The 13,910-nt window shown below is 35.0% G+C and overlaps 1 protein-coding gene across 8 annotated transcripts in view; it reads left to right on the top strand.

Moving 5' to 3' along the window:
- LOC125279925 (citron Rho-interacting kinase) overlaps positions 1 to 13,910 on the top strand; it is a 58,718-nt gene that overhangs the window by 756 nt on the left and 44,052 nt on the right. For all 8 annotated transcript variants that reach the window (XM_048210080.1, XM_048210082.1, XM_048210081.1 and 5 more), the window contains exons 2-4: positions 4,487 to 4,600; positions 4,686 to 4,829; positions 4,909 to 5,028. In XM_048210080.1, the coding sequence (XP_048066037.1) occupies positions 4,686 to 4,829; positions 4,909 to 5,028 (264 nt within the window). In that variant the 5' untranslated portion in view covers positions 4,487 to 4,600. The remainder of the gene's footprint in view (positions 1 to 4,486; positions 4,601 to 4,685; positions 4,830 to 4,908; positions 5,029 to 13,910) is intronic.

The following is a 13,910-nucleotide window of genomic DNA, read 5'->3' as shown; positions in this document are numbered from 1 at the left end:
TGATTCCTGGCCGTGTAGTTCAGGTAACTGGTCTGCGCTCTGTTCAGAGACTGCAAAATACAGTATGTGGGTGTTATGAAATAGAAATGTATGAGGAAAAGAGTAGCAAGAAGGTGACAGAATGGACTTATTTCTATGGAAACAGCATATCCCTTCACTTTCCTCTCTCTCTCTCTCTCTCCCTCCTCCCTCTATGCAATGCTACTGAAAACTCATATGGATGTTTTTCTGTTCCCAATCAAACTAATGGGAAAGAATTCAATAATGTTGTTTGGCTGCAATTTGGAGGGAAATGCGTCAACAAATGCAGATCATTTTTGACACTTCTTGTTGAATTCGGAACGCTAACAAACAAAAAAAAAGTTACCAAAAAGATGAGGTCGGACACGCCCATACCGCATCACTTCCTGTGTTTACCTCATTCTGTTACTGCTGAAGTCTTTTAATCCGGCTGTTGGAGATTTCAGGGGAATCGTGTCTTTCTGTCGCTCAAGCTGTTATTAAGCCACTTAAACTGTCTGAATCTCACACTGGATTGGCTCAGTTTCAGAACACATGCCGAAGCAAATAGATGAACATTTGGGGCTTTAAACCTTGTTAAACAACCTCCTAATATTAGTATATTTAGTCAGTTCAGGTTTTAATTGCTCTCGTAATCCTAAACCAGCTAACACTCCTTAGAAACTTTGTTTATCTGTCATAATTTGGATTAAATCTGCACAATGTGCAATACAGGCTCAGAGATCAGTATTGCATGATTTTGTAATTACTGATACCGTATTTGAATAGCATTAATGATACGCAGTGATTTTAAGCACACCCGTGATCCAACATTAATGCAGAGCTGTGAAAGTGTCTGTAAGTTTGACAGTGAGATGATTTCATGCTGCAGCCTGCGGTGTGTCGTGATGCACACGCTCAGTAATCCTCGAGAGCTTTTCATCCTCTCTCAAACACAATCCCACACACATACACACACACACACACAAACACACATGCAGATAACTGAATATTATTTTTGGGAAATAATAATGTGATTAATGTGAGCACTCACGCAGAAGTGCTGATCAGGTAAAGGGATCGGTGTGGTCGTGACTGCAGCTCAGACGGCATCCATTCATGCTCACAGAGATGAGCACGAGAAACAGACTGTTATTTGATCTTTACAAACAGAAAGTGTCACTTTATTGTGTGAATGAACTCAGTGCATGACCTCAACACCTGATGCATGTGTGTGCATGATTGTGCATGCATAAGGTTGCTGCAAATATCTATCTATCTATCTATCTATGAATGCCCTACTGTTTGTTTGTTTATTTATTTTATTTGAATTGGTTCTTTATTTATTTCTTTATTAAAATAGGTTAATTTATTTATTTATTTTAATGTGTTCATTTTATTTATTTTGTGTAATTCGTTGAATTTATTTATTTTCAGTTGTTAATTTTATTTATTTTGTTTTTATTAAATTGATCTATTTTAATTTGTTCATTTAATTTATTTAATTTGTTTTTTATTTAATTTATTTTAATTTGTTCAATTTATTTATTATTCTTTTTATTTTATTGAATTTATTTATTGTAATGTGTTCATTTTTATTTATTTTTTTGTTTATTGAATTTATCAGTTTTAATTGGTTTATTTTATTTATTTATTTAGTTTTTTATTGAATTTATTTTAATTTGTTCAATTTATTTATTATTCTTTTTATTTTATTGAATTCATTTATTTTAATGTGTTCATTTTATTTATTTATTTTGTGTAATTTGTTGTGCAATTTTAATTTTTTCAATTTATTTTTCAATTTTTATTTATTTTTTTAATGTTCATTTTTGTTTATTTAGTTTTTTTATTGAATTTATCCATTTTAATTGGTTTATTTTATTTATTTATTTATTTTATTGAATTGATTTATTTTAATTTGTTCATTTTATTTAGTAATTTAATTAGTTCTAGCCATGTCAAAGAATGACGATCAAATGTCAGACCTGCTCTTCACATATTGAACATATCAATCAGATGTCAATCAGATGAGCTCTTGTTCACGCTGATGCATGATGTTACAAGATCAGTGATTTAATATTCATTCTTGCCTTCAGCATGTCAATGTGTCAGAACTTTTAAAATATTCTGCTTTGAGAACTGTTGTGATTTTTATCCCCTTTGGTCAGAGTTTCTTGTTTGTTTCCCATTTCTTTACAGCTGAATTTCTCTTATTCTCCCTCCCCAGAGATCAGTGTTAGCCGAGAGATCAGAATAATTAAAACATGTCTCATCTTGAAATACAGCGTTGATTTTCTACATACTAAATTATGCATCCAGCTGGCTTCAGAAGTATAATGATATTTTTGCATGACCATTTGCATGTTCTGGTTATGTAATCTACAGTATGGTTTATGGTGGATCGGATGCAGATTTTGTTCATTTTTAGGGGAAAAAAATCACTAAAAACTCTATTACATGTTCATATATTTCATAATCTTCGATCACAGTAGTTCACTCCAATTGAATATCAGACATAAGTCAGATTAATAGTTGAAATCATCTTCATCAAAGCTCTTTTTTGTATTTAGTTTAAAAGTGGCCCTCAAAGGTGTTAGTGAATTATGTTCGTAGTTAATAATGTGATTCTCATAGTTCATGACACCTGTGTGAACTTCATATATCCACTAAAAATCACTAAAACACCAGCTGATTCAAAGACTTTATCAATGATGAGGAAAAGTGAAGTAAGTGTAGAGAAAAGATCCTGCCGCCTTTGAGACACAGATACAGACACTTGATCTAATGCGATGGCATTTAGGGGGCCATCCTTTAGACTTCAGTAAAAACTGATGGTGCATATGGCTCTAGTTTAATCTCATAAATAATATCTGTGTACATGCGAGGATGTGATACACTCATTCGATGTGCATTGTGTGTATTCATAAGGCCTGTAGCCATGGGTTTGAGTCTGTAGTGCACATGTGTGAAACCCAGTCACGGGACCTTCAGCAGATATTACGTGTTTAGTGTGTGTGTGTGTGTGTGTGTGTGTGTGTGTTCCTTCAGGCTGCACGTTTCTGTTAATGTGAACATGAGTTCATATTGCTGCTTTGGGTTTGGAAAACGATTCCATAAGCATTTTTGGGGTTTTGTGTGAGTGTGTTTTGTAATCTATAAGCCTCCTAACGCTGAATTGTAAAGCCTCAGGCTACTGAAAGAGAGAGAGAGGGAATGATATGGAGGAGTAGAGATGCTTGTGCTTTTATTAGGAGTTCTTTTCCTCTGTCTTTCATTTTTTCCCTCCATCTCCAAGGATGCCAAGTCGAGAGTGGCAGTTAGAAACAGTCTGTGCATATCTAATATGATTGGGCTTGTTAAAAATAGACTCTGTGCTGAGCTCATATGCACATACAGCACAGAATATTTACAGTTTTGTGGGATACGGAAAGCAAAATGGCAGTATATGTTCTCATTCGAAACTAGAGAGCATTTGATTGTATGAAAAGTTTAAGATGATCGTTAATATTTTTGTTTAGTTTTATACTGTCAGAAAAATGCTGTTTATGAACTGTTCCGTGTGCCGCTTGTGCTACATGTACTACGGTTCAAAAGTTTGGGGTTTGTGAGATTTTGTAAAAAAATATTTTTGAAAGAAGTCTCTTCTTCTCACCAAGGCTGCACTTATTTGATCACAAATACAGTAAAAACAGTAATATTGTGAAATATTATTACAATTTTCAAATAACTGTTTTCTATTTGCATATATTATAAAATGTAATTTATTCCTGTGATCAAAGCTGAATTTTCAGCATCATTACTCCAGTCTTCAGTGTCACATGATCCTTCAGAAATCATTCTAATATGATGATTTGCTGCTCAAGAAACATTTCTGATTATTATCAATGTTGAAAACAGTTGTGCTGCTTAATACCATTTTTGGAAACCATTATACATTTTTTTCAGGATTGTTTGATGAATAGAAAGTTCAAAAGAACAGATTTTAAGTTAATGCATCCATGTTTAATACAAGTATGTTTATTTATTTATTTTTAAATCTTACTGTCCCCAAATTTTTAAATGGTAATGTATATGAATGATTCCTCAAATTGAGCAGCTTGTGTAAAAATCTAGTTTGATAAATGGAGATGAAATGTGTGTCCTGGCATCATATTTCCCTCTTACTCTCATTTGTCTTTAGTCCTCTCTGTTTTTGGAATCAAATCATGTGCAATATTATAATTGCATTGTTTAATTATTTATTATTGGAGCTTCTGAGATTTGCACCGAAAAGTTTAATCAATTTACATATGTCTTGGCTTAAATAGAGCTGAAATGGAGCATTTAATTGTTTCACTGGCTTTGTGGACAATCACAACAGCAGTTTTTTATAGTTTAGTTTACTATAAAAGCAGAAGTTTCAGCGATTTGTTTCAGTATAACTGAAGTGTAAATGTAGTTTCTTGTTGCTTTTCTCAACTCCTTCTTTTTCTCTTTCTTCTAGAAAGGGCAAGTTCATTCAGACCTCGTCTTTCAGCCTACAAGCTCACCGAGAACAAGACCTTTAGAGCTGAAGCTTTCAGACTGCTAGAGGAAGAGTAGACAATCATATATAAAGGTACGTCTGCAGCAGCATACAGTGAAGTCTTATATTATTTCATGGATAATTCAATCTCTACCTATTGTCCTTGTTGTTTTGGAAGATGGAGCAGGAGATTTCAAAAGTGCAGCGCAAGATGTCGGACCTGGAGTCGGTTTTGCAGCAGAAAGACGTGGAGCTCAAGGCTTCAGAAACCCAGAGGACCATTTTAGAGCAAGACCTGGCCACCTACATCACCGAGTGCAGCGTGAGTATACTGTCCAGATGTGGAAATGTGGTGTGATCTGAATTGCACTACTCGCTTTTTGTTTGTGTGTGTATTTCAGAGTTTGAAGCGCAGTTTGGAGCAGGCCCGCATGGAGGTGTCGCAGGAGGATGATAAAGCTCTGCAGCTGCTGCACGACATACGGGAGCAGAGCAACAAACTGCAGGAAATTAAAGAACAGGTTCGGATTCAATGCATATTTTCATTTCAGCCTTTTGACAATACATATTGGCTGTGTCCAAAATTGCCCCTACCCTTAAATAGGGCACTATTTGAGGAGATGGCCATTTGGTGTCCGAAACCATAGAGGACTGCAATAACGAGTATACAACCGATATATGCTCAACAGCTAGAGAATATCCATAATGCACTGTGACAGTTGCGCGGCAAATTAATTCCCGCGTCTGACCAGAACATGGTGCCCGCATCTGAATCATCCATCCATCTATGTTCCTAACCACTGGTCCAATGTGGGTACAGCGTAATATCATACAGGTATAAATTCCTTTTTAATTGATTATTAAATAGTTTATACATAGTTTCCATGACAGAGTTCAAGATAAATCTTTTCATTATTACTGGAGCTGCCAGTCTGCTAAGTTTCAAATACTTATTAAACAGCAAACACTTAGAGTCCGAATTCTTTTTCATTCACTCCTTCGAATGGACTAATGTAGGGAATAGTGAATAAGGGTATAGGTGGCGATTTCGGACAAAGCCATTGTTTCAGTGAGCAAAGAGCTCCATGCATTGCAAAAATAATTTCCTTAATCAGTCTTGTTTTCTAGAAGACATTTACATACGTTTAGCAGATGCTTTCATACATTAATGCATTCAAAGCTGTATAGGTTTTTATCAATTCATGTATTCCCTGACCCTGGAGTTGCCTCTGTTTGAGCTACATGATACAGAAGAGTATGATACATTTACTTCAGAAGAAAAAAAATTGTATAAGATAACAAGACTTGTTGGTAACACTTTATAATAAGGTTCCATTAACGTTAGTTAACTACATTAGTTAACGACCAACAATGGGCTGGGTAAAAAAATATCGATTTCTCGATTTTAATCGATTCTCATTTTTATGAACATATAGGCCTATCAATTCATAAAACCCAAGAATTGATCTTTTAGTTCCTGTTTTAAGTTGATGAATTAACGGAACATTGTAGCACACCTCCCATGCCCCATCCAATAAAACGCATTAAGTTTTGTGTTTTGTTATTTTTGATATGAAATAACAAGTCTCAGATTTCAAAAGTACGGAGCCCCGGACATGACATGCAGGGAAAAAAAATAGTAGGCTAATTCGTGCGCACGATTTATTAATTTGTTCCCTCGATTTACTAAAACTTGCACACGATTTAGCCTACTATTTAGTTCCCTCGATTTACTAAAACGTGTGCACGATTTACTATTTTGTTCCCTCGATTTATAAATCATGCGCATAATTTATAAATCGAGGGAACGAAATAGTAGCCTAAATCATGTGCACGTTTTAGTAAATCGTGCGCACAATTTAGTAAATTGAGGGAACTAAATAGTAAGTCCTGCGCACGATTTAGTAAATCCAGGGAAGGAATTAGTAAATCATGCACACGATTAATTTTTTTTTCTTGCATGTCATGTACGGGGCTCCGTACAAAAGAACTTACGAAATTCGAACAATACCGTTTTGGCGCTCTTAATGTGCGTTTTACCCCCCGGAATGATTTTTACTGTGGGAACCCCCGAAACGTGATTGGGCTAGTTTTGGGCCAGTTTCGAGTAGTAACTGGGTGGGGTTTGTTGTGAAAACCTGGCAACCCTGCCTGCCGCCTTAGATCAAGCGCTCGTGAACCGATCATCTCTTCCCATTACCACTACTTACAGCGCGAAATAAACATGAATGAACACCAGAAGGTAAGCTAAAAGATACAGTACAACTTACCGAAATCTGTATCATGCCTCATGTAATCGTTCAATTAGTGTTTCAACCTCGGAAAGACGTCAATAAAACAGCTTGTAAACAATATGTCACGCAATGTTGCATTTAAGTTACCTCAGAAGTATGAAAAGCCATTCAGTGACCCTAAACTCCTTAGTCCGATAGAAAAATGAACTCTAAAGAGGAGCATTTTGCTAAATATATGCACCATATTACATATTCATTATTATTTTCAATATTTGACTGTTTACATAACTGTTTACATGGACATAATTGCTTACATGTACATAACTGTTTACATTGATTTATACTTTTGCTTTTGCACATTTATTATTTTCAGAACTGCACTACCTCATTTTTTATTGCCTTTATTCAGAACTGCACTACCTCTACTTTTTATTTTTTATTTATTTTACTTTACTATATGGTATTTATTGTGGACGGCAAAGTAAGAATTTCATTGTGCAGGGAAACAAGCTTTCTGTCTGTGCATATGACAATAAACACTTTGAACTTGAACTTTGATGTATTTTTGAATAAATCTGTCAAGTTTTTATGACAGCCACCATTTAAACGGATTGGAGTTGAAACAATTATGTAATTGTAAAGTTAGTATTATAACTTTATTATTATATAAACATCCTTGTGTGTAATTTAAGTGTACCTGTCTGATAATTGAAATTGAATAATTGAAATTGAAGTGAATGGGAATCGAATCAAATCGCAAGCTTGTGAATCGAAATTGAATCGAATCGTGAAACTTGTGTCAATACCCAGCCCTACTTCTAAAGCATGTATTAATCTTAAAGTTAATGTCAACATTTATTAATACATAACTAAAAATCAAAAGGTGTATTTATCAATATTATTTAATGGTCCTGAGCTAACATTAACTAAAAATTAATAGTCATGTTTGTATTAACTAAAGTTATACTGCAACAAATGTATTTCTCATTGTACATTTGTTTTAGTTAAGGCATTTTCTAGCATGGAAACCTTTTGTAAAGTGTTATCGACTTGTTTTTGGAGAATTATAGCCTTAAAAAAATTATTCCATTAACAAAATAATCACAGCAAATGTCATTTATTGTACAGAAACATAGCACAAACACAAGCAAAACGTCATAAAAAGAAGTTTTTTAGTTTTTAAACAATAATAATAAAAAAAACTATAAAAATTACATTTCTAAATGAAATATAAAGCTTCAGATGACTCTCACATGCTGTTGTATTGGATGCATGGAGAAATAGTTGTAGTATTATATAGAGGGTGTTTTCACTGGAGGTGTTTGATTTAAGATCTGCGGACTGGATTCATTGTGTGTGTGTATGTATGCAGTGGTTCATGTACCTCTGACTGACATAACCGGGTTTCAGGAAAGTTTCTGTGTGTGCATCATGCTTCATTCATTTACTGTATGTCATATTGGAGCATTTTGTGTCTTTGTTTAACACTGGGGGGTCTGAGTGAGCATTTCACAGATTTTTCAGATTATTCCCATAGAGCTTCTGCTAGTAAGAGCCCTGCTGATAGAGTCCACAGTATGAGTACAAATGAGCTCTGTCCATCTCAGCTTCTGAAACACTATCTGAAATAGCGATGGCCACTTATAGCCATGAGTAAAGTGATGGAGAACGTAAAATTGAAGAATGAGATGTGAAGGTAAGAACACAATAGAAAAACAGCCTTCTTTCTGCTGTTCTTGCACATCTCCCCCAGAGCTAGACTCCATCGCACTGCGGTTGCCATGGAGACAAAAATGGTACCTAGCAGTGAAGGATGTTGCAGATGCAGTGGAAATGCTGTCGTGACAAGCTGGCAAAGGTCTCGAATTAGCAGCAATCAGACTTTAAATGAAGTGTTCATTTTATCCTACAGAGTTGATCAAACTGATAAAAATTTCAGTTTGGTTCTGTAGTTACTAGATGCATTTAAACTCATCTGCTACATAGTCCTGTTTTAAGTATGTATTATTAGTAAGTGTAACTCAGTCTGTAAGGACTTAAATTGTTAGCCTGCAATGAAAAACAATTTAAATAGTTCAGTAAGTTAATGTTAAATAGCATACGTTTTAGACATAATATTGCCAGTTACACTTCCTCTCTGAGCAATGTGTTTCTTTGCAGAATGAATCAAGTGCTTTTGAATGAATCGGTTAAATGATTTGTTCTTAAAAACTGTCACTTGTGTCGTTCCTTAATGAATCGGTATGTTTGAACAAATAAGTTAAATGAATGATTTAAATGTCTCCCTGTTAAAAACAGTCACTTGTGTCGTTCTTTAATGAATCTGTAGGTTTGAACGAATCAGTTGAGTGAATGATTAGAATGACTCCCTTTTAAAAACAGTCACTTCTGTCGTTCCTTAATGAATTGGTATGTTTGAACGAATCAGTTGAGTGAATGATTAGAATGACTCCCTTTTAAAAACAGTCACTTGTGTCATTCCTTAATGAATTGGTATGTTTGAACGAATCAGTTGAGTGAATGATTAGAATGACTCCCTTTTAAAAACAGTCACTTGTGTCGTTCCTTAATGAATCGGTATGTTTGAACGAATCAGTTGAGTGAATGATTAGAGTGACTCCCTTTTAAAAACAGTCACTTCTGTCGTTCCTTAATAAATTGTTATGTTTGAACGAGTCAGTTGAGTGAATGATTAGAATGACTCCCTCTTAAAAACAGTCACTTCTGTCGTTCCTTAATAAATCGTTATGTTTGAACGAATCAGTTGAGTGAATGATTAGAATGACTCCCTTTTAAAAACAGTCACTTGTGTCGTTCCTTAATAAATCTGTATGTTTGAACGAATCAGTTGAGTGAATGATTAGAATGACTCCCTTCTAAAAACAGTCACTTCTGTCGTTCCTTAATAAATCGTTATGTTTGAACGAATCAGTTGAGTGAATGATTAGAATGACTCCCTCTTAAAAACAGTCACTTGTGTCGTTCCTTAATGAATCGGTATGTTTGAACGAATCAGTTGAGTGAATGATTAGAATGACTCCCTTTTAAAAACAGTCACTTGTGTCATTCCTTAATGAATTGGTATGTTTGAACGAATCAGTTGAGTGAATGATTAGAATGACTCCCTTTTAAAAACAGTCACTTGTGTCGTTCCTTAATGAATCGGTATGTTTGAACGAATCAGTTGAGTGAATGATTAGAATGACTCCCTCTTAAAAACAGTCACTTGTGTCGTTCCTTAATGAATCGGTATGTTTGAACGAATCAGTTGAGTGAATGATTAGAATGACTCCCTCTTAAAAACAGTCACTTCTGTCGTTCCTTAATGAATCGGTATGTTTGAACGAATCAGTTGAGTGAATGATTAGAATGACTCCCTTTTAAAAACAGTCACTTCTGTCGTTCCTTAATAAATCTGTATGTTTGAACGAATCAGTTGAGTGAATGATTAGAATGACTCCCTCTTAAAAACAGTCACTTGTGTCGTTCCTTAATAAATCTGTATGTTTGAACGAATCAGTTGAGTGAATGATTAGAATGACTCTCTATTAAAAACAGTCACTTCTGTCGTTCCTTAATAAATCTGTATGTTTGAACGAATCAGTTGAGTGAATGATTAGAATGACTCCCTCTTAAAAACAGTCACTTGTGTCATTCTTTAATAAATCAGTATGTTTGAACAGATCAGTTGAGTGAATGATTAGAATGACTCCCTTTTAAAAATAGTCACTTGTGTCATTGCTTAATGAATCGGTATGTTTGAACGAATCAGTTGAGTGAATGATTAGAATGACTCCCTTTTAAAAAGTCACTTCTGCCGTTCCTTAATAAATCTGTATGTTTGAACGAATCAGTTGAGTGAATGATTAAAATGACTCCCTCTTAAAAACAGTCACTTGTGTCATTCTTTAATGAATCGGTATGTTTGAACGAATCAGTTGAGTGAATGATTAGAATGACTCCCTTTTAAAAACAGTCACTTGTGTCATTCTTTAATGAATCGGTATGTTTGAATGAACAGTTGAGTGAGTGATTAGAATGACTCCCTCTTAAAAACAGTCACTTGTGTCATTCCTTAATGAATTGATATTTTTGAATGAACCAGTTGAATGAATGATTCCCTCTTAAAGATGGCCTAATTGGTGTAACAATGTAACTTACAGAAAGATTCACTTAAAAATTGCCACCACTAATTCAGACTGTACTTACAGTCTGTCTGGAATGTGAAAACACAGATAAGCAGAACTATTTTGCAATAAATATCAATTTTATACTCATAATTGATTTAATTATGACATTCTTTATGGGATAGTAGTAGTTCCTCATCAGTGTTATACCTTCGTCCATTTCCAGACTTTTTTTTCTTTTTCTTTTTGCTTCCATTCAAAGTTTGTAATGTTGTGATTCATCTTGGAACAGGTTTTGGTTAAGTCTTTACTGAAGAGTGTTTTTAAATCCCTATGGGGTAAAATGACTAGCTATTGGGCTCTCTTGTGCTTAAAACCAAAAAAACAAAGTGGCACAGCCACAGAAAGATGTTTTCATGTATATATAAAGTTCCTCATTGGTTTGTTAAGCTCAGAGGGAATCAGTGCATTAAGCTGTCATTTTAGAGTAGAGCTGCTTTTAGAGGGTGATTTCCAGTTCAGATGGAAGTTTTAGTGGCTGACAGATTTATTTGTGCATTGGCTTTTAGTTTTTTGGCTTTTAGTGGACTTACTCATCTGAAACTTGCTTTGGATTATGTAAATAAAAGGTCTTAAATGGCTAAAATGTTTATTTACTGTGTTTAGTTTAGGAGTCATGAACTAAAGCAAGTGTTCAGTTGAACTAACTTTAATTATAATTAATCTTATAAACTCAACTGTCTCTTATTCTATTGAATTTTTTTTCTAGGTATAAACTTTGTCTCTGATGTTTCTCTTGAAAATAAATGAGCATTAATGAGCCAAATTTTAAGACATTGTCAAGATCTGTTGTTAAACTCTAGAGGAGACGCATATGAGATTATGTAGTACTTCTGAATGGCTTAAAATACAAACATTTCTAAAGAAAAATCAGAAAAACATGAGATTTAATGAAAGACTTCAATTGGCTTTCCATCTGATTGGCGTTTAGGAGAAACAATTGAGATATTCAAGAGATCTCATTTGGGATTTTTCTTTCTGGTGAATGAATGTTGCATTCAGGATCTTTTTTAGTGCTTGCAACTAATGCAGATGTTTTAATTCCAGTCCACATGGTAAAATGGCATTGTCACAATTGATGTTATTCCTGCAATTAGCTCACTATTGATAATTAAGTAGTCACATTAGCATAAAGGATTGACAGAAGAAGATTGTGTTGACTCACTTTGAGCTATTTTTTTTCATATTATGACTTTCATTTGGGAGGCAATTTCACAAAATGTCAAGCACCTCTTTTCTGTCATTTCTGGTGAATAATTATAATCTTCACTATGGTAATATAATGCAAAAAACACAAACGTGCTCTTCTATATCTGTTTTTGTGTGCTTGGCTGTTTTTCCTCTCTACGTTCACAATATAGCACAGCCTCAAGTGCCTTATTGTTTTTATTAAATGCAAATAAAAGTAGGGACAACAGTATGGTTAATAGTTGGTCACTTTTCACACTTGAAATGGTTAACCCTGGGTCATTCTAAGCCTAGATAAATGGAATCCTGGGTTATTTTGCTTTATGTTTCACACTGACCATAACTGACACGGGCTAGCAATTAATCCTGGGTATTCATAAGCTGCCGTCTCACACTAGGGCTTTAAACACTCGCTTAACCCCGGGTTATTGTCATTCTAAACACCGCCTTTAACCCTGGGTAAACCCATGGTACGGTGTTAGAATGTTACGCTAGCAACAGACAACCAATTGTGTACTCATATTTGCATGCTTTGGAAAGTCATGGAAACTCTGCACATTGTATATAAACAGTAATTTGAGTGACTATTTCATTCTTATCTTTATAGTCCGAAATGTCCATTCAGTATAAACTTGATAGTATAGTCGGTAATATAAAAATGCGCAATGCTAGAGCTTTTATGTAAACGTATTGTGTGCTGCGTTCGTCCAATCAATGACACTGACACAGCAAATATGCAAATAAGCAGGTATGTACGGTGTGAAATGCTAGTTTACAAACACCCAGGATTAATTGTTAACCCCGGGTAAATTATGAGCAGTGTGAAACGTGAAGCAAGATAACCCAGGATTCCGTTTACCTGGGGTTTAAAATGACCCATTGTTAACCATTTCAAGTGTGAAAAGCCTTACTGTACTTTCTTAAACCCTGGGTTAATGTTCTTATTTGCATATTTGCGTTTTCATTGTCATTGATTGGGGGAACGCAGCATGCGACCTGTTTACATAACAGCTCTAACACGTATAATATATATTATAGCAGACTATATTATCAAGTTTATACTGAATGGACTTTTCGGACTATAAATGTAAGAATGAAACGGTTTATAATATATCGGACCCATTTGAATTCTGCACAGAATGCTATAATTTAAAGGGATACGGAGAAGATTATGAGGAGAAACGGTTCGAGATTAGAAGGAAACTGAGGCTTTACTGAGCTCAACAGCTCTGCCCGAGCTGTGATATAAATGAAATGCTATTGGCTATTTTTAAAAAGGGGGAGGGGCCAATCAATATGTCCTGCACTGTTTTCCTGTTTCAGTGGAAATTACATCAACACATTGAATAATGCTGTGCGTGCCAAGGCACTTCAGTGGCCCTTTAAATTCAGGATTTAGCACGGTGATAAACGCAGTCTAAAAAGCAGGTGCAAATTACTGAAATTCCACAGCAGCAATGCCTAACATGCTTTACCACAATGTTTAATAAACAGAGACAGTTACTGATTGTATCTTCTATGCTTGTCATGCCAAATTTCCTTCTCACCTCTGGCGTAGCTCAAGGCTTCCATTTTATCGTTAAATGCCATAAGATGTCTCGTTAGGCGATTGTGGCTTCGTCAGGCATGACTTGGATATGATTTGTGACCTGTAGCTAATGGCTGATAAAACGTCCAGGGCCGATCGGCTTCGGACTGGCACACTCACTCCATCCGCCCACTCACTGCCCTTTCACCCACTCAGCACACTTATTTATCCACTTCTCCGCTCTGCTTTTCATGTGCTAGTCTCTC

Source organism: Megalobrama amblycephala, linkage group LG12 (genome assembly GCF_018812025.1).
Source record: "Megalobrama amblycephala isolate DHTTF-2021 linkage group LG12, ASM1881202v1, whole genome shotgun sequence".
In the NCBI taxonomy this organism is placed as follows: Eukaryota; Metazoa; Chordata; class Actinopteri; order Cypriniformes; family Xenocyprididae; genus Megalobrama; species Megalobrama amblycephala.
This window is presented reverse-complemented; position numbering and strand designations above follow the sequence as displayed.